This window comes from Phasianus colchicus, chromosome 11 (genome assembly GCF_987193195.1).
Source record: "Phasianus colchicus chromosome 11, bPhaCol1.hap1.1, whole genome shotgun sequence".
In the NCBI taxonomy this organism is placed as follows: domain Eukaryota; kingdom Metazoa; phylum Chordata; class Aves; order Galliformes; family Phasianidae; genus Phasianus; species Phasianus colchicus.
Genome location: NC_143446.1, coordinates 2,225,078 through 2,246,769, shown reverse-complemented (window position 1 = coordinate 2,246,769; position 21,692 = coordinate 2,225,078). Strand labels below are relative to the sequence as shown.

General features: G+C 42.8%; 1 protein-coding gene across 4 annotated transcripts in view; it reads right to left on the bottom strand.

The window, feature by feature from the left end:
* Positions 1–1,957: 1,957 nt before the first annotated feature.
* The window catches only part of STIMATE (STIM activating enhancer), a 35,971-nt gene continuing 16,236 nt past the window's right edge, over positions 1,958–21,692 (bottom strand). For 3 of the 4 annotated variants that reach the window (XM_031609439.2, XM_090147924.1, XM_090147925.1), the window contains 7 exons: positions 20,441–20,489; positions 18,326–18,421; positions 14,282–14,403; positions 8,892–9,004; positions 7,937–8,014; positions 6,961–7,110; positions 1,958–5,922 (listed from right to left, as the gene is read on the bottom strand). In XM_031609439.2, the coding sequence (XP_031465299.1) occupies positions 5,806–5,922; positions 6,961–7,110; positions 7,937–8,014; positions 8,892–9,004; positions 14,282–14,403; positions 18,326–18,421; positions 20,441–20,489 (725 nt within the window). In that variant the 3' untranslated portion in view covers positions 1,958–5,805. The remainder of the gene's footprint in view (positions 5,923–6,960; positions 7,111–7,936; positions 8,015–8,891; positions 9,005–14,281; positions 14,404–18,325; positions 18,422–20,440; positions 20,490–21,692) is intronic. The other variant, XM_031609440.2, reaches the window with a different exon arrangement.

Sequence of the window (21,692 nt, the reverse complement as noted above, 5' to 3'; positions counted from 1 at the left end):
TTGTCTCCCTGATTTTTTTTTTTTTATTTTTTATTTTTTGCATTAATTCTTTGCATCACACAAAAGATTGGCTTCCGTGACCTCAACCCACATATATCAAGCACCAAGGCTGGAGCCAGCTTTGGAGAGGCAGGCCAGTGCTCCTCCCAGCAGTGCCCACCAGGAACAGCATGGCAGTACAAACATCCCCAGCCCTCCCCACGTCTCTGTGCACCCACTGACTGCCACTGCAGCCCTGCCCAGGCCCACGAATGTGCCTTCCTCTGTGTGAGTGCTGGGATGTTAGGCAGCACGATGGATGTCACACACCTAACCTTTCCTTATGCTGAATTTGTGTTTGGAACCTGCATTTTAGTAAACTGGAAGAAAAGTTTCTGTGCAATAACGCTATGATAACAGTGGGAAGGAAAACCACTCACTCCAGGCAAGGTTCTGTTTTTCCTCCAGGAGAAAGCTGAGGTTCCCATCAGTGTAGGCAGCACACCCTGATGCTCTCCAGTGTGTCCCAGCACAGCCCAGGCAAATCCTCTCTCTTTGACTCAGTGGCACATTTTCTAAACCAAAGCTGAAGCAAAATCACCACCATTTCTTCTTACGGAGCGGGGGCCAATTTTTCCTCGCTCAGCTTAAACCAACCTGTGCTGCCTTCTGCAAGCAGGAACCTCACTCACCTGGTTGAGGTCCTGAGGACTTCTGAATACAACGAGCATCCAAGTCCAGGCAGTGTATTGCAGCTTATCCTCCTTCCTTTGTAACCAAGGTGTGCAAAACTCCTTTCCTAAGAACTGGTGAAAAGAGGGCGATGACCACAATGAGTGTAGTGAATGTGCACACCTGGCCCTCCAGAGGTCGCAGCTCTTGCAGCAGACTTGACTTGTCCTCCAGGAAGCCGTGCACACCGCTGGGTGGGCTGCCAGGCAGAAGATGGCTCCTTCAGTTCCCTGTAAGGATGCAGCATGGGGACAGGGCTGCTGGCTGCAGTAAGCGATAAGCAATGAAAGTAATGCACAAACACAAGAGAGGAGTAACAAAGGATTGACACTGTGCAGGCCCAGCCCAACAAACTGCTTCCACCAAGAGAGAAGCAGTGAAAGCAGCAGCAGCAGCTCATTAGTACCACGATTTCTGCTGTTCTGGCACAAAGGTGCGACTGAAGTTTTCTGGTTCACATCACAGCTTCGCAGGGCAGCAGCTCTTGGTAGCACTCCCTGCTCCTCCAGCGCTCTAGGAAACGGATGGCAGGTGCTCCAGCTGGGGAAAAAGGCACCTGAAGAGTAAGACAGCATCATTATGTCCCCACAGTAGGGATGGTGGTTGTAAAGCAAGCATGGGCTAGACTCATTTTACTGGGTATAAACACACATGCTTGCTGCTGAACCCTTCAGTAACCACAGACAACCCTGTGCTGCACAGACAGGCATGCAGGAGTGTTGCCTTCTCCAGCCAGAAGAGAACCAGCACTGCTTCCCCCTCCTCCTCCCCTCTGCTTTGTGTAGCAGTGATGCAAGGGAGCAGGGTGATGTTGCTCCTGTTGGGTCTGAGGTGGGTGACAGGAGGCTGCTGGGCTCTGGAAGCGTTTGTCCCCATGCAGCCCTTGGCTCACAAGTAAGACCAGGGAGTTCTGCAGCACTGCAAGGCTTCTCAGCAAACATCACTGCCCCTGCAGGGACAGCATGTTGGAGGTAAACTCAGACGTTTCTAAGTTTACATATTTTTGTGCCCAATGACCAACAGGTGTGACTTTGTTCAAAGAGCAGAAGGTGGGCTGTGACAATGAGCTGGGTGGAAAAGCACATTAACCAAGCCCTGCATTGCAGAGGTCTCTGGGTCTGCGTTCTGCACCGCTCAGGATGCACACACAGGGCTTAACTTCCCATTTGTGAACACAGAGGGTTATGAACTTTGAAACAGGCTCATTTTAAAAAGAATGAGTACAGAACCAGTGTACAAATCTGTAATAAGTCAACTTTATTGTAAACCGTTATACAATGCAATTACATAAGATACCCTTAGAAGTTGAAGGTAACACTACTGATTAACAATGTGGTCCAGACAGAGGGCAGCAGAATACAGCTGTTTGTTTTGCTCACGCAGGCTCTACTCTGACTTTACTTACAAACAAACCCAACATTCAGTTTGAGGCAGATACTCACGCAAAGACAGAAACACCTACAAAAGAGTCCCTTTTTTAAAGATACTGCAGTTTTACTTTGTAAAACTATAGTAGTTATTTTCAGTAATTGAACTGGAAAACTTTAAATACATAAAAAGTTTGCACCCCGATGCTGTAAGACCTACTCTGACTTGATGTGGCTGAATTGATTCTCTTCCATCACCGCTTTCTCCTGCAAAAGCACAGCAAAGTTGCAAACATGGGTTGGTCAAGCACAGTGGCAGAGATCCCTCGTGATGCTCGGCTCCCTGCAGAGCCGCTCCTTGCTCCCCTGGAACCGCAGCCGGGGATCACTTTGCATTGCTCTGATTTGCAACTCAATTTCTGAGTTTTCCCTGAAGAAAAGCTAAAGTACATTTTAGTGAGCAACATTAATATACAGCGTTCTCCTACTGAAAGTAAGATAAGGGGACCTGAACGTGTTAAAGCCAGAAGTTGAAAACCATGTGTTAGACAACAGCAGCGTTATAAATTCATGCGATGTGTCACAGGTCAGACACCAGGAACAATTCATACATCGAGGCTGACCTAAATTGGTGAATCTCATCTCCACCAACACCATTTGCTCGGTAAGTTACAAACCCTTTTCTTACTTTGGCATACAGTACGCAGCTTATTTTCATTAAACAATCACGTGTTTTCAAGCACAGCCTGAATTAAACTTCGCTCTGAGCTATCGTGAACTGCATTTACCAGGAGTGAACTCAGAGTGCCAATCTGAGGACAAACACAAGTGCTGCCATCATGTGATATTATTATGATTGGATCAACTCTCGATGAAACATTTACTGCAGCTGTACCTGCAGCCCATGCCAATGAGCAGCACCGTGCAGTGCTGGGCAAATCCTTCCCCTGCACAGCAGCTCTTCAGACAGGAGCACACCAGCTCGTAGCTACCACAACAACTCTGACTTCCATCTCCCAAAGAGGAAAACTGCCAATCGTACGTTTGTTGTTTCTTTTTCACGTGATGATGTGAAAACGACTAGCAGAAAACCTGGCTTGGGTGTTTGGCCAAGGTTGTGAGCAAGAACTCTGTCTTAGCAGAGAAAGTTAGAACTGTTTTTCTCCCTCTGAAGATACACCCCTCCTTCCATTACTGCCGTACTTACAACACTTCTGTCTCTTTGGCTCGTCGTGCTTTACTGTATCATCTTGCTAGGCATATCGAAATCTCAAACCAAGCGACATTTAAGCACTTAAGACATGAAAAATTAGGCATTTGTAGGCCCCTGCTAAAACCACCTTCAAGAAACTGCTCTGTAGTGCTTATTATTCTTTCGTACTTGGTCAGTGAGTTTGAGGTCTGCTCAAAACAAATATTTTACATGATTAAGGCCATAATTTCATACTGACACTTCACAGACTAAACATGAGACTAGAAATAGATATCATTTCAATAATTTAAGTAATCAGAGGAGGGAAAAGGAAGCTAAAATGAAAGCTTGTACAGTTAAATTTGTATGCGCTGCTCAGTTGATGAGGATAGTAATGAGTGTGCAGTGGTGTGTAGCACGTGTGACATACTTCTATTTCACCAGCTGAAACTGAACAAAGCCTATGCTGAAAATATAAACACGTTTGCGACGAGAGCCAGCCCCATCTCCCACATCCCTTTAGGACAGTGAGCTGTACGAGGCTGCTCTGCTGATGAAAATGAGTTCCTTGAAGTACTTCTGGAGACATGAACCTGCCCAACCAACAACAATCAGAAGATGCAAGTCAATGAAATCAACAAACGACAAAACAAAAAATGAAAACAGAGGCAACCCTGATGAGGGACACTTCCCCATTTCCTTATCTTCCACTTCAGAAAAACTCAATTGAGCTTCCATTGTCATCAGCTTCTAGATTTAGTCTAAAAGAAACACTGGTATTTAAACTTATTGCAGTTATTACATTTCAGTGCACAGTAACAGAGGTCAGTGGCTCAACTAAACTTGCAAACATCAGGTTTGGTACAATGTCCCTTGGAGTCACGCCGAGGTGTTCCCTGAAGTCTCAGAGTGCTGTGATCACCTCGGCAGCCGAGCAGGAAAAAGGAAAGCTGGAACAGTGAGAAGGAAGGGAGCTCACAGTTCAGTATTTACTAAGGCCCGAGAACCACATGGAAGTGGGCTGGATAATAAATCACTTTAAGACCTAGTAAATTCATAAAAAATGTAAAAAATCTTAAAAAGTTCTGAGCAGTTTTCTGATGAAACTGTTTGGTTTAAGGCTTGGAACGATTGTGATGTCCAAACATTAAAACAGACCTGCAATTAGTCTCTGCTGTCACCCCTCTGACACACAGCCTTGTCCTGCACAAGGTTCAGCTCAGCAAGGAGAGCTGTCAGAAACAATCATTTAGAACGTAGGCAAAGCAAAAGGATGTCACTGAAAATGTCTGCAGGGTTTTAGAGCAGCACGTGTTGTCAATTGCTAGAAGACATATGCTGAGAACTGCAGGAGTTCTGCAGTGACTGTACTACACCTCTCTTCTGTTATATACGAAAGGATAACCAGGCTGACAGGAAATTAAACAGAAGAAACCCATTTTTTTAAGCACGTGACACAGAAGAATGCTTTTGCAACAAAAATAAGCATGGGACAGAATTATTCACAATATTGTAGCACAAGTCCTCCAATCAGACCAAGGCCCTGGATGGTGCTATGCAAGGAAAAGCCTCAGGAAGGTTCCATCCCTCCTGCATTACGTGAGAGGTACACGCAACAGACTTTCAGAAATGGAAATAAATTCATCCATAGATATTCATTTCACAAAGCAACCTACCACGACGGATTTCTGTTATACACTAAAGTGCACATTTGTCAAATATGCAAACAACACCTCTTATTAAACAAAGGTATTCCCAAATCACGTGGTCGAAATCACACTGAGGACTGCATTTTTAGTGATATTTGGTGATTTCAGCAGTGACAGAGAGCTTTTCCCTTTGCAACCCCTTTGTCTGAAACCAGGACACAAAGATAAAATGATTTTCACTACAAATCTTTTGACCTTTTCTGCACAAAAAAAGGGAACAACACCCTTTTCTCTGACAAAGAGAATCTTTAAATACAACCGTATGAAAATATAACTTAAATATAAAATAGTCAAATAGATTTGAGGAATCTTGGAAAAAATCTTTGTTCCACCTATTAGTTCCATAGGTACCTGGTAGCAAGTAAACATTTGTACTTAAAAAAATAACATTAAGTTACAGCTTGTAGCCATAAACTATTCTGCTCTAGGAATTATGCTGCAAAAGCCAGTTTTAGTAATAAAACACACTCTAACTTATTCGATTTGGATGCCTTTTAGAGAACATCTTACACTGCATCATTCAGTAACCATAAAGGAAAGGTTACTGCATCTGTTTTCTCTATCTTCTCTGAAATGTCAGATACAGTCACCTCAGTGACCCGTCCTTAACAATGCTGCTTTCACATAGGATGAAAAGACATTCTTGCATAATTGGTCAGTGTGTCTGTAGTGCAACTGAACTGCAAGTCTTCCAACTGACTGCATTATGTTGACAGACCTTGCTTTTGAGTCAGTTTGTATGAAAGTGAGAAGCAACTGCAACATTAAAACCCACTGACTGCGAAGTTCTTGCCGTGAAACCTGCTAACACAGGTCAGGGAATGCATCATACTGGCAGACCAAAACGATGCTTCTTCTTCTTAATGGGCTTTAGGTTGGTCAGTCTACGCAGGTCCTCTTCCACGTCCGATTCCTCCATCTCATCGTCTGCTGAGATGAGGATCTACAAACAAATCACAGTTTCTGAGTAACATACAAAGTCACAGTCTTTCCTGATCTTTACACTTGCAAAGCATCTTACTCCAGAACAAAATTTGGATTTGCAGTCAGTTCTACCCAACAACATCACGCATCCTACATGGAACCCCAAGCAAGTTTCAAAGAAGGACACACAGCTACTGATCTCCACTATAGTCACAGACTCTGCACCTAAACAAGTGATCCCAGCACCTCCAGAACAGAGGAGGCACCTTGCTCTTAAAATGAGAGAATATAGAAGCTCTCTACTTACATTTGATGGTCTCACTTACAGGTGATGGTCATTTTATTAAAAAAAAAAAAAAAAAAAAAGGCAATAAACATATAGGTAACACTGCCTATAATCTCCAGCCTACTCTCACTTGAAGCTACTAACCTGTCTTCAAATTAGAATTGCTATTAAGCTTTTGTACTGCATAGCATTTGCAGCAGCATTCGTAGTGTTACATCTGTGGGAGCCTACAAACAGGAGGGGAATCAATTCTTTGAAAGCGTAGGTAGCTGCAGGACGAGGGGAAAGGGCTTGAAGTTGAGGGAGGGAAGATTTACGTTGAATATCAGGGGGAAGTTCTTTACTATGAGAGCGGTGAGGAGCTGGAACAGGTGCCCAGAGAGGCTGTGGATGCCCCGTCCATCCCTGGAGGTGTTCAAGGCCAGGTTGGATGGGGCCCTGGGCAGCCTGGGCTGCTATTAAATGGGGAGGTTGGTGGCCCTGTGTGTGGCAGGAAGTTGGAGCTTTGTGATCCTTGAGGTCCCTTCCAACCCTGGCCATTCTGTGATCTGTGACATTTATGTATACATTGTGCCTTCCTGCCCTCAAGAAGGAAAACAACCAGCTAATGAATGGTGCAACAACAACATCTTCTTATCTGCTTCTCAACTGCAAACACTAGGAACCCTGTGAAGAACATCAAAACCAATTCACTACGTTACACTGAAATCAACGGCGTGGGGGAGGAATTGCACTGATACTGCATTAATTGCAATAATGAACTCTACGTACTTCTGACTCTGACTCTTCATGTGATGCTGCTCTCCTGTAGCGGACTTTACTTCCATTTCTTGAATCTTGTCCTGCTTCTTTTTCTTCAAGTTTAGCTTTTGTCTTCCCTTTCTTCATAAGAAAATTATCTACAACCCAGAAGATAAATGCCTGGTAAAGAGAAGGAGAAAAGTGACAGTTCAGTTCTCTTCAGGTTAGCATATGCTCATTTGGTCAACATGTAGACAGAATCAGGAAAACTCAACAATAATTCTGAATTGGCCAACAAGTTAAGTTTTATATAAGCACTCAGCTCCACGGCTTATGGACACTGCACAGATCCTCTAGAACACATCTACTTTATTCATTGGAAGCATTAACTCCTCGTGCAGAAAGCTGAGAGGCTTTAGGCAAACAAAGCTTCCCATTTCAAAGTAAATCCATGCTTGAGCAAAATAAGGAGAGAAAAAGCTGCCAGCAGTTATTAAATGCAAAGACACCATCTCTGGCTGTAGTCTGGACTCCCAGAGTGCTGGAAGGTTGTACTTAGGTGAGGATGATGGCACATTTGCAATTCTCCTCCACTCCTGCGTTGACCAGTCACTAACAGCTGTGGTCAGACACAGGATATTTCACAGTGCAGCTGTCCTTAGCCTAACTGCTTTCTAAAGCAGATTTCATTGTCATTTTACAATCCCTATGTGTTCCATTAGTACATTCAATCTACTCAAATCCAGCCCAAAGAAGTCAACAAAGCACTTCTATACCTCTCCTGAGCCTGGTTACTTAGCTAGGTATGGATTTCAGCTAGGTGCAAACTACATATCCAGGCATTTTCTCCTTTCTATAACACTTTTCCTTTTAAAAAAATTAAGATAATCAACACATGAAGATGTGCTTTAAGGATTAACATTAATTAAGGATTAATGATATTTAACTAACAGATGGGAGAAAAATACAAGTAAACATCTCACTGAAGCATGCAAGTTATACTGACATTAACAAAGAAGGGAACTATCAACATGACGATAGCCAGCTCCAACTGGGGGTTCTCTATAGGATTCAATAAAGCTACCTGTGAAAAGAAAAGGATTAAATTCAGATCATGGCAGCATGGGCACACAACTGGATTAGTAAGTGCAACCACTGATGTACAAGCTAACTCTATATAAACAGTTCATGTGAACAAAAAAAAGTAGCTTGGTAGGAAAGGAGAGTATTTAGGACAGCTTATAAATCACCATAGATAAGTGAGTGGGGCTGGCAAGAAACTCATCTCTGTCATTTTTGTTTACAGAAGTCTGAGGAGATGCTTTCAAATAATTTTGACCATTTAAGAGCTGCATGTTCCTTGGAAACATGTTTTTAAGTCTTGTCTTAAGGAAATTTAAACAAAACACATGGTAAGATAACTCAGTTTCCCAATTAGCCCACGCCACATAAGAGGGACTAGCTGGTTTTAGTGTGCTATAGCAGCACACACATCACTCTCAGTGCTCAGTTACACAGATGCTATCAAAATGAATCCAGGCATCAGCAGCTAGCTTCCCTGAACCACTGCAAATTACCAACAGCCTACAGTTTACGTTTATGAAGAAGGTGATGCAAAGGAAATTTAAAATACTATAGGAAGGAAAATGAAGCAGCTACAAATACGAGTTAACCAATTAGAAAAGGAGTGTTCAGACAAGTAGACAGAATAAATTTTTATATATTGCAGTGTATATAAAAGAAAAACAAACTATGATAGGATATTTCTGGCAATTAATGTCAGAAAACCTAATCAAGGAACAGGAACATAGCAATCCTACAGAATTAAATGGCACTGAGTGCAGTCAGTTACGATGCTTGAGGATAAGTCAAACCAATAAACACCAGAACATCAGAGATCAGAATTTATGGCTTGCACCTGAATTTTTTTTTTGTCTGTAAGATGCAGTAAAAATACAAACCTCCTTCCACTGAGGTATCAGAAGCACTATAATGATGATGGTTTTCTCGAATGTCATAATCATTATGTACAGAGCACACTGACCCATCCAAGCACTGCACTGCAATGGGTCACCTGCAAGAGAGAAAAAAGGTTTGATACACACACGTGGTTGGTTTTAGCTCACAACAAACACTTTAGAAAAGCAGTATGAGAAGAAGGACAGTTATACACCCTTTTGGAGTGCCCTCTCCTACTTCCTAAGTGCTGTTCCTACCACCCTGCCCCACTCCAGCCCAATTTAGCACATACAGGCTACCGTTGGTGATGGGTGAATGGTTGGACTGGATGATCCTGTGGGTCTTTTCCAGCCTTAGTGATTCTGTGATTCTATGATTCAACCTATCTTTCCTCTCTACAAAGCTGGGTTTTGTAATTACCCAATGGTAATTACAGCAACAGGTGCAGACACCACTAGCAAAAATTTAAATGAATAAAATGTTAATCAGATCACACTTCCATTTCAAACTGAAAGGGTTTGGGTATCTGCAGCACCCCAACACAACATGGCAGAGTGAAAACCTGAGCACCTGGACAAACCTGAGCCTGGACACAAACATCTGAACTGGAAAACTACTATTAGATTTTATGGATGCAAGGAGAAGAAAAGAGAAAAGAGAGGAATGGCAGTGTTTCACTGGAAGCCAAAAGGAAGCTTTGCTGGGGGGGTTGTTGGCCTCTTACACTTCCCAACAGCGTTCTGCACTGTCTGCAACTGCAGCTTAGATCTTGTCAGCCTGGGGATGAATAATGTGCAATGGAAATTCAGATGCCTTCATGTATTTGTAATGCATAATGGATAGTTGCTACTTCCTTTTATGGAACATTTCTGAAAGGCTTTCAATGTTAATATTTGGTGATGATCTTGAGACTTAACTGTTTGCTGCTTAAATAAAAATAAATCAGACCACAGTCCAAAACAAGGGACATTTTCTAAGTAAGTTTTACAGTAAGAGGTAATGGATCAACACTCAGTAGTCCAAGACAAAAACAGTTCAACGCTCAAGTTCTACAATTACGTACTGCAATTAAGGTTCTTTTGGAAAGGGAAAAGAACAGTGATAAAATTTGAAGGCAGAAACCTCGCGAAGTCAGAAGTAAGCAACTGTCATTCTCCTGGGGATGGGAAGACTGGGTTAAATTTGACAATGAAATTGTACACTCCACATTTTTGTTTGCGTTCTCTAGTTTTCTTCACTAAGTCACAAATACAGAAAAATTAGATTTCTGAAGATCCTTTCAAACTGTAATTTTTAAATATGATTTTAAAAAAAATTATGCAATTCAAGTGAAAAAAAAAAGTCTGTAGCAACATCACATCCAGGAAGTGTTCCAATAATATGTGGGACATTTGTACATTCAAAGATCCAGTGCATAAACTCAAATCTCAGAGGGAATTGGCTGATTTATTTGCCAAGCCACCCTCGGTGATATTTGAAAAGTCTTGGTGACCGGGTGAAGTCCTCAGAGACTGAAAAAAAGGCAACAACACACCCATTTTTAAGGGTAGAAAGGATGACCCTGGGAACCAATGACCTGTCAGCCTCACCTCTGTGCCAGGCAAAATGATGGGGCAGATCCTCCTGGAACCCATGGTAAGGCAGATAGAAGAGAGGGAGGTAATACAGGGCACTTCACCACGGGCAGGTCCTGCTTGACCAACCTGGTTTGTACTGGGACCATTGCTCTTTAACATCTTCATCAATGACACCGACAGTGGGGTCAAGCACACACTCAGTTTGCAGATGACACCAGGCTTTGTTGTGCAGCACACCTGAGGGATGGGATGCCATCTAGAGAGACCCTGACAGGCCCAAGCACTGAGCCCAGGTGAACATCATGAGCTTCAAAAAAATTCAAGTACAAGGCCTTGCAGCTGGGTCATGACAATCTCCACTATCAGCACAAGCTGGAGGATGTAAAGATAGATGCCAAGAAAGACTTGAGGGTGCTGGTGGATGGCAGCTTGATGTGAGCCAGCAGTGTGCCCTCACAGCCCAGAGAGCCAACCGTACTCTGACAGTGTCTTCTGTTAAGTACCACTGTTAATTGCAGGAGAATTGGACTAGATGACCTTTACAGGTCCTTTCCAACTCAGAAGTTTTTCTGATTCTACGAAATCAGAAGTTTAAAGCTAATGTTGAAGCCATAAAGCCCTAATTTCATTTCCAAAGTCTCTGACAGCCTCTCAAATTCTGATTTTATACCTGCTGAGTAAAACTTGCACATTCAGAACACACTTGCTAATCAGCAGAAATCCTGTTAGCAAAAAAAAAAAAAGCACATTAAAGCACATTAAGATTGAAAGACTGAAAAAATTGGAAGCCTCAGCAGTGACAACTGTAGCCACATCTTGAGGCACTTTCTTATAAAAATGCCAACTTGAAGAATCTCTCCAAAACGACATTTAAAAGCTTTTTAGTAAGCATCTATCTACCCTGTAGGTAGGCTATGGGTAAACGTGTTAAGTTGCTCTGCAAGTCATAAGCAAAGGGCTAGGGGGAAAAAGATGCATCAGAAACAACTGAGCTGCTCCATCTGAGAAGCAGAGACCACGGCCATCTATTTGCCAACAGAGCTCGTTGTCAGCCAGGGGAATTCGGTCACCTGTTTTCTACTTCTAGCAGCTAAATCGACCTAGGGCAAGAAGGGAGGGGGAATGCAGGAAACATTCTTTTTGGTATAGATCACAGCTGCTTTTCTCCTCTTTACACACTCAAATATATTAACTGATTCCACGCTTCTATTAAAATCCAGCCGCTGATGTAATGAATCTGAAAATACAGAGCTGGAAATATGAAAACAGATCTAATAGATGCAAAAATTCTGACAACAAAGCCCTTGATGGAGCACCATGCTAGTAGGTTCATAAATTAGCATGCTGTACAAACAGCAACCATGTTGGCATCTTGGTATCCATTCTTTTCTTGAGGCATTTACACTTAAAAACTACCCTCCATATAAAGAGCGGCTCTTAAAACCAGCAAGACAACAGCTATTTTTATGACAGCTTCTCAAGTAATGAATCACCAGGGATCAAGTAATAGAGCTAAGATGGGAAATGAGCTCACAGTGAGAATGAGCTTGAGACAAATGATTATTTAGGCTCTGGAAACACAAACAACATCATTCAGTCAAAAGAAGAGACTTGCTCATTTGTGGGCTTTGTTTTCCACGCCTGCAAACCAATGGAAAACACGCTCGTCTTCAAGCAGACCTTCTTTGGTACTTCAGATAAAACATCATAAATCCCAAACACACCTCAGTGAGCAGACACCTCACCACTCATGGATGCTACACATCCATATTTACCTCCAAACCTGCGACTGCAGTTTGGTCTCCTGCCTTCACAGCACCTCATTTATTTGTTTTTAAGAATCTTATGAAAAAGAAGACATGAGTTTTCCCAGAGCCAAGGCCAAAAGTTTTAAACAAAATGGTAATATGTGGGATTTGTTTTCAGCAATGGCAGTGGTGCTTAACAGAAGAGAACAGCTTACCCTTTTTAGACAGTTCCTGACTTCTTGCATAAGGCCTAACCTTCCTGCCCAGCCATCACTGATAGCTTTCCATCTGTAACCCAGTTCTCTTTATACTGGAAGCATTTCCCATACAACTAATGAAAACAAAGATATACAATACACTTTTTATCAGTCCTTATCACAGTCTGTTTAATAAAAAACAAACACAGGGTAAGGCCAGGAACAGCACACTAATGAGCATACAGCAGGGAACGTCACTAAGAAGAAGATCTGACACTGGAAAGAAAAGCTAATTACAAAGGAATTACAGAACTTCCTACACCACTTAGGCTTTGTTAGATCTGCTACCTGAAAATGGCAATGAAGAATCAGTCCCAGCCAACCTCAGCACAAGAAAAATAGAAATCCAAGTCTGAAGACTTGTCTGCAGAAACTAGTTCCTTTTCTACACATGGTGAATTCCCAGATGGTTTAGTTTTGGGCCTAAGTTCCCAGAAGAGTCAGATGAGCATCAGTCCAAGGAAAAGAGTGGAAATATTTAGACAGTGGTACGTGGGGAAAAAGAAGAAAATAAACAGAGTTGTGGCAGTGCAGATTTAAACAGCTTAAATGATCATAAGCTGCAGCCTGAGAGATGCACATTCACTCTATGATAACCACTACACATCGTGGTACTATTTCTCCCAAGGTATAAGCTGGGCATACATCTATTCCAAACTTCTAACATTAAAAGCAAATAGCAATTAATGCTATTTGATTTAATAAAAATAAATAAATCCCAACTTTTTACAGCACTTGAACAAGGTCCTTCTTTATTTTTCATTGTTATCCACTTTGGATACTTTCTTAGGAAAACTTCCTCCCCAGCCAGCCAGTCTAAACAATCTGAAAAGTTCAGATTGAACAGAATTGAATGCTGATGCCAACAACATGCTCCATGAAGTTTTTCTGCACCTGCCAATCCACAACTTCTGCAGGTCAGCAGACTGCTGTGACTATCAGAAGACAAAACCCACAACTTCACATGAAAGTAATTTCACTACTCTGCCCTTTAGCCTATAAGAAAGACTTGTACATTTTTCACCAGATAGAAGCCCTGTGTGCAGGAGTTTAAGTAAACCTTACATGAGGACAAGCACACTCCCTTCACAAAAATATGGGCTCGTTTGAAGAATGCTGGCAGGATGCTGAACCTGTATCTTTACACGATGGCATCTGGTGCAGTGAAAATTCTTATAGGAAATGGTAATTCTGGCTACCACTTATTTAAAAATGTTTCATAGTACAGTTTTCTTGCTGCTGTTTTCCACAGGATTAGCCAATACCAAGTAAAACAGTTCTGCAAGTAAAAACAGAAATCCAAGCAGTTGTTCCAAAGTCACCAGCACTTAGAGGCTCATTAAATAGTGGATAGTGATAGGACAAGGGGGAATGGTCTTAAACTGAGACAGGGGAGGTTTAGGTTGGATATTAGGAGGAAGTTTTTCACTCAGAGTGTGGTGACACACTGGAACAGGTTGCCCAAGGAGGCTGCGGATGCCCCATCCCTGCAGGCATTCAAGGCCAGGCTGGATGTGGCTCTGGGCAGCCTGGGCTGCTGGTTGGTGACCTGCACACAGCAGGGGTTTGGAACTGGATGAGCACTGTGCTCCTTTTCAGCCCAGGCCATTCTGTGATTCTATGATTCTATAACTTGTTAAAGACTTTGCACGCCAAGGTACAGAACTTGCAAGACTGTAGGTGACAAGTGAAATATTACAACAGCCATTATGACAGCTGTGCTACGACTTAAAGATCAGCTAACTGTTAGCTGACACGTCCCGAAATTCTGGTTTGGAAAGTGTTTCAGTGCAAAAAGAGAAACATTTACCATATTCACCAAAGCGCAGGGACTCCCACTGCTGCCATTCCACAATGGTGCTGACTGCACGTATACCTGCATAGATTAACAGCATTCCTAATGTGGCATCTAACAAGAAGTTGATAAGGTACCTGAAAAGAAAAACATAAAGATTAAGCAAGGAATAAGGGTCCGTTTTCCAGAAATTCAGTGTATTTTAAATCTGCACCTGATAAATCTGTATATTTATTGAGAAGCTGGAACACTTCAATTAATATTTACCCACTTCTGTAATTACGTGGCATAACACTTAAATAGTTTTATCAGGGCATCAATATTCTGTTTCAGACCTTAGGCTTTAGCTTCAACTTACACTCCTGCCAACGTTGGGTGTGGGTTTGTGTGTGCAAATGCCTGCAGTCACTGTCAAAGCCACATTTCATTTTACTGAGGGGTTCAGTGGAAGCGATTTACTTTAGTGCTTTAGATCTTGTTTAAAAGACATTTGGAACTGAATCCAGAACAAGCCTTCCCACAGAACAACTAAGGGTACTGGACACAAGACTGCTGCACTATCAACTGCTTCAGGAGGAACTTCTGCAATCTCACCTACACTTTAAAAAACTACAGAGATTGCTATGGGTTTCAAATTAATTCTTAGGCCCATTCAATAGTGCAGCTGGACTTCTGAGTGCCTCGTGAGCCCGTGTGGTTTGTTTACTACTGCTCCACTTTGGCTGAACAAAACAGCAGCTGAGAAGGAGACAGCGAAGGTCATCCCTGCTGAAAGCCACACAGTGAATCCCTGTAACTGAGATGCTTATTTGGCAGCTCCCAATGCTAAAGTAAACTCTAGAGTCCATAGGTGCTTATCTGCAGTGATAAAAATAACAGATCAGAGCTGTGGGCTTCTGCAGATGGCAGAGTCAAGTGCATGTGGACAAAACAATACTAGTAAGAGGAAAGCAAATACAGAACACGTGCATTCAAAGCAGTAAAGGAGGAGCCGTTCTGACCCTCAAAAATCCCATTCAAGCAGCAACTCCAGAGTAAAAACAATTAGACATGCCCTGCTTCAGCCACGACGCATCTGTAAGCTTCTAAAAAAACAGTTATTTTCCAACAGTTGCACGTCAAATCATGGTTTGAATGAACTTTTGTATCTGACAAACACTAAAATCCACGCTGAGCGTTTAGCAAATGAAGCCCAGCAACTGCAGGATTCCACGAGTCAGTCGGGGCCACCAGGGGCTGCTCTAAGCCTGCGGCAGGAGGCCCAGCAGCAGCTGGCAGAAGAATCTCTGCCCAGGCCTGCTGCCATTGCTGCTGTGGTGCAGGCCAGACGTGCTCCAAGCCCACCAGTGGTACCCAGTGCTGAGGGACATCACTGCTTGCTTTGTCTGCTGAGAATCCTTCAAGCCACAAGGCACCCATCCAGAAGTTTTTTAACAGGTGCTTTGTCAGCTTGCATCTCATCCTGCCTGAGTTGGAGCACTGCAATACCAGGCTGCCAAACACCAGCTTCCAGCTGTAATTCATTCCAAGCTCTGAATCACAGCGTTCTCTAAAACAACGTTTTCTGGTTTTGTTCTGAAAATAAGCCACAAACTACAAAACAGAAAACTATCCATGGTGAAGTTTGCCGAGTTAAATTACTATTATTTGATCCCACAGGCAGAAGTGCTGCTTCTACTCAGCTATTTTCACCCACTCATACCCTGAAGGTGTATTTCTGCCCAAGAAAGGAAGGCTGGCTTTGGCTGATGCAGCACACTGTCTTTCTGACAGCAGGTCCTGGGTCCTTGCCTAAGACACTGCACAGAGTTCTTAGATTTTAAGATGCTTTAATGAAGTACTAGGCTTTATCTTTAAACACTGATGATTCTAGACGTGTTTTCATTAGCTTATTTAAATACGTACATGAAAATGGAACAAAAGCAATTTGCACCTGTCACTTTTATGAATCATTAGGAAATTAAGTCAGTAAGGAAGAGAAATCCAGCAGTGATGCCTGGTATTACTGAAACTCTCATGATTATATCTTAACCTCTACAGTTAGCGTGTTAAAACAGTGCATTTTCCCTACCAAAATGCTGTGGTGGGAGGAGAAAAGCAGTGTTTTACCAGTAGATTTATTGCATGTAGAAACAGAAGAAACTAAGGAGAAATAAAGAGAAATCTTTAGTCTTATGAAACACCACAAACATATTCCTTGAGTTAGGGGTCAGTGTTGGGTCCGGTCCTGTTCAACATCTTCATCAATGACCTTGATGAGGGGGTAGTGGCCACCCTCAGCAAGTTTGCTGATGATACGGAGTTGGGAGGATTGGCTGACACGCCTGAAGGCTGTGCTGCCATTCAGCGAGACCTGGACAGGCTGGAGAGCTGGGCAGTAAGAAACCAGATGAGGTTTTACAAAAGCAAGTGTAGAGTCTTGCACCTAGGGAGGAATAATTGCATGCACCGGTACAGGTTGGGGGATGACCTGCTGGAGAGGAGCTCTGTGGAGAGGGACCTGGGTGTCCTGGTGGACGACAGGTTGGCCATGAGCCAGCAGTGTGCCCTTGTGGCCAAAAAGGCCAACGGCATGCTGGGGTGCATTAAAAAGAGCGTGGCCAGCAGGTCGAGGGAGGTGATCCTCCCCCTCTACTCTGCCCTGGTAAGGCCTCATCTGGAGTACTGTGTCCAGTTCTGGGCTCCCCAGTACAAAAAAGACAGGGATCTCTTGGAAAGAGTCCAGCGGAGAGCCACAAAGATGGTGAAGGGCCTGGAGCATCTCCCCTATGAGGAAAGGCTGAGTGATCTGGGCCTGTTTAGCCTTGAGAAGAGAAGACTGAGAGGGGACCTGATCCAGGTCTATCAATATCTAAGGTGTGGGGGGCAGAGTGGTGAGGCCAGACTGTTTTCAGCAGTGTGCGGAGACAGGACAAGGGGAAATGGCCAGAAGCTGGAGCATAGGAAGTTCCGCACCAATGTGCGCAAGAACTTCTTTAGGTGAGGTGATGGAGCACTGGAACAGGCTGCCCAGGGAGGTGGTGGAGTCTCCTTCTCTGGAGATATTCAAGACCCACCTGGACGCCTACCTGTGTGACCTGGTGTAGGGATCCTGCTTTGGCAGGGGGTTGGACTCGATGATCTCTGGAGGTCCCTTCCAACCCCTACGATTCTGTGATTCTGTGATTCTGAGTCACTTAACTTCTTTGGTTACCAAAGAGCAACAGTGAGCAGCTGCCATCATCAAAGTAACTGCCTTGGGTTCCGAGGGGCAGATGAGTAGGCTTTTACAAGTAATTTCACAGCTTCTATTAGCAGAAATGCGTAGGCTTCTTTGAGCATGTGCCCCATCAAGAACAAACCCAAACAATTACCATTTGCTTCAGTAGCTCCTGTGACGAACCTGACAGGGTTTAGTCACAGATTCTTCAAGTTGAATACAGTACGGTGAAATGCTTATCTGTTCAGTCACACTGCTCCTGGTGTGAGACTGCAACGTTCATCTCTGTACTAACTGCCTGGGGATCAAGCAAGACTTCCTGCTTTTAACAGTGAAAATTATACTGCAGTAGATGATGTAGGTTTTTGAAGGATATGCAGGTGTGAAAGATTTTTGATGATTATCCCTGAAAGCAACCTGACTTTATATTAACAGCTCGCTGCAGAGGATGGTGAAGCTGGAGGTGAGCATACACAACTTCATGTCCTCTGGTCCTTAGCATCTCTTATCTCTTTCAGCAAACAGCCTCGCACTAAAATGTGCAGCCTAAGTCCTCATTAAGAAACTGGAGGAGGAGAAGTAACAGTTTATCCTCAGTCTAAAGCATCCATACGTAGACCAGAAAAAAAAACCCAAAGCAACCAACCAACAACAACAAACAAAAAAACCAAACCACTTTCCTAGGTCCTGACAGCCTGACACTAACAGAGCAAATTTTGGACCCTAAATGAACTAAGCTTAAAACAAAGGTCTTTGAAAGTGACTGACTCCTTGCATGAAAACTGCATTAGTGTTCAAGTACAGCAAACTCAGCAGCAGAACCTTCGTATTCATCAGTGGTTCAAAAATTAAGCACTCACAGTGAACAAGGGTCTTCTTCAGTAAGGTCTGATAAGTAGACATTTGCAAAGTGGATGAACAACATCCCTATGGCTTGCTTGGAAGTATCTAAAAACCTGCATAGAATAAAAAACAGCTATTAAGAAACATACAACTGTTTACAACACAGTAGCACACAGCAAATTTATATTGAAATTTCAACCCAATTATTCATTTTTCATAAAATAACAACACTAAAAGGTATTATGCCAAGGTAATTAACTTACTTAGCAATGTTCCACTTTAAGTCCAACCCTTTGGTATATTCTCCCTTGAACCTGGCTGACAATAAACCAAATCATACCAACTTGAGGCCTTATTGTAATTTGAAGACTGTGGAGCTCCTCCTGGTATCACATGCATCATCTACAGGCTAATCTTCACTAAACCTGGCTCTGTCTTTATAACCTTCTGTACACAACGAGTAGCCCAGGCTCACAAGACATTTCAGCTCCTTTACAGTTTTGTGTATTTGGCAAGTTTTTGGGAGGGACAGAGGGAAAACTGTCATCACGTTCTTGTAGGTGGACAATTTAATGGCTAATTTCTTTATCTGGTGCATTTTGCTAAGATGCCTTCGTGGGTATGAAAGCATGAAGAAGCCTCAATGAATTTCAGCTAAAGCACAGCAGCTCACTTGAAGAGGAGCAATAGCCTTGAAACCACTAACTGCACAGCAGAAGACAAAGATGGAGAGAGAATAGTTTACTACTTATTGGGAAAACATTAAAAAACACTTAGGTACAGATTCAACATTGATTTTGGTCCCTTATCATTCTTTTATTACCTATTTATTATTATTATCACAACTTCCCAATATTATTTTTAAATATTGGAATCACATCACAAGCATTATATGGTCCAGAGTGTTTCTTTATACAACTCAGCACCCATTTGGCCTGTTGTTTTTATGCCTTAAAAACAAACAGACCCAAACAACATTTTATGCCCGAATCTGTCTGCCAATTTGGTATTAAAACTTTATTCTTCCAAATACATTGTGCAGCACAGTGCACTGGGCTGAGGCAGGAGGCCAGCACATTACTTATCTAATCACTACAGCATATGATAAATAATGATACTCAAGTCCCAGAACTAGATTATTGGCTTAAAAATTGAAAACAGCCAGGCTGAATTTCAGAGTGATACAGGCTGTAAACAAAGAATTGCTATTTACTTTTTCCATAAAATAAACGTCAGGATAAATGATGAACAGCAGCGTTTTTACAGATGAAATTCAGCAATTAAACAAGCCCAAAGCAAACACCTCTATAGGTTCCAAACCCTGGAACAACAGCATCACTTTTACATCTGTCTCAAAACAAGTGTGGGTAATGCTGGCATCACTACAAGAAAAGAATATTTTAACAGTAATAAAAACATATTTTTATCCTATATATTGCTCTATAATTTCATAAGGTATTATCTTTCACCATCATGTTTTCTATCTTACAAAAGACAGGATATGGAGCATGAAGCTTTGTTGAAGTTAAGAGCTTGTGCAAGTTTGCAGATGTTAAGATGAATCTTCACTGCAGTCTGCCAGCACTTGAAGGGAACTTTTAAGCAGGAAGGGAATCAATTCATTACAGTTTGATAGTGACAGAACAAGGAGGAATGGCTTTAAACCAAAGGAGGGAAGACTGAGGTGAGATGTGAGGAGGAAATTCTTTACTCTGAGTGCTGGCAGTGCTGCCCAGAGCTGTGGGTGCCATCCCTGGAGGTGCCCCAGGCCATGGAGCCCGAGCTGGGGGGCAGCCAGCCCACGGCAGGGGTGAGCTTGATGATCTGTAAGGTCCCTTCCAATCTAAGCCATTCTAAGGTCTTAGGGCAGTTCTAGATTCTATCTTCAGGAGAAGGTGCAACTTAAAGCTATATGTCTAAAGATATCTTTGTGGTGATACCTGGAAGGGAAATACCCAAAGGAATACAACATTTTATTGAGCAACGTATTTCAGTAATTGTTTTGTTCATTGCATTCTTGTCATCACCTTATTATTTTTGTTTAAATTATTACCATATGCAAACAATCATTCTCTCAGTACGTAAAACACCCAAGAAGCCACACTGAAGGAATGAACCCTGCAGCCACGTACCATATCCTCCAAGGACGTCTTTCATGCTTTGGTTCTCTTAATCGTTTTACTACAAAAGAAGAAAAACAATTGGAGATAATCAGCAACTCCAACCATGAGGCAAAGTGAGAAGTAAAAGCAAATCTCCTCGCAGAAGCATTATACTCTTCAATAAATCAGAACTTACCCGAAGGCATTTCACTTCATCCATCCCTGAAGATAGATTTTAAAAGAAACCCCATCCCTCCTCCTATCACCCACTGACCAACAGCCTGGCTGCCAGCATCCCCACTCAGAACAGCCACCCACTGCCTGCCTACCATTGCCACGGCTGCATCCTTTATGACCACAACCACAACATTTGATTTCCCACAGTAAAGCAGGTTGTGAATATTAGAAAAAGCAGTTTCTTTCACCCTCTGGAGACCAAAAGCCAAATAGGAAAGGATGGCTTGCAGTTTAGGGGCAAACTATAACATCAGAAAGAGACCAAAAGGATGAGTAACAAGACAAACATATTATCTGACAAAGCTTATTTATTTTCTGGATGACAAATTAGACTTTTGTTTGCAAACTGAATTCCAAACGAGGATGGATTTTAAAATCAGATGCTGCTTTCACAAGAAGGTTTGATAGCCTCCAAACAAACAAATAGAACACAAACAGACCAAAAACCACCACCAACAAAAAAAAAAACCAGTATGAAAACAGATGTCAACTACACCAAGGTAAAAAGCCACAGGTAAGTGTGGATATTTCAGTACTGATGCTGCCCACAAGACAAGCTGGTGTGTCCCCATGAGCCCAGGGGAGCAGAAGCCCAAAGCACGATGGAGAACATGAACTGTGGGCTCAGAAGGACAGGGGTGACATCCAGCCCTGGGGGCACCTCTGGGATGCAACATCCCATCTTAGTGGAACACGGCATGTGATGCAGGGGGGAGCATTCTGTGACTGCACAGGATTTGAAGGGGAGGATGGGAGGAATCAAAGTGATATGCAGAACAAGTTGGGGGAAATAGATAAGGGATAAAAACAGCCTACACAAACAGCAGCTGCTCCATAGCCCTGCACTGCCTCCTGCACACAGACTGTCTGAGCTTATTGAACTCCACTTCTAACTCTTTTTTCTGGGTGAGAAAACCACTTTTCCCCCCACTGGGTGGAAGCTGGAGCAGGGGACCACCACAGGCTCTGCTGCCCCATCCCAGTGCCCCCCACAGGCCAGCTGCTGCTCCAGCCACTCACCTGGCACATGTCAGCAGCACACCAA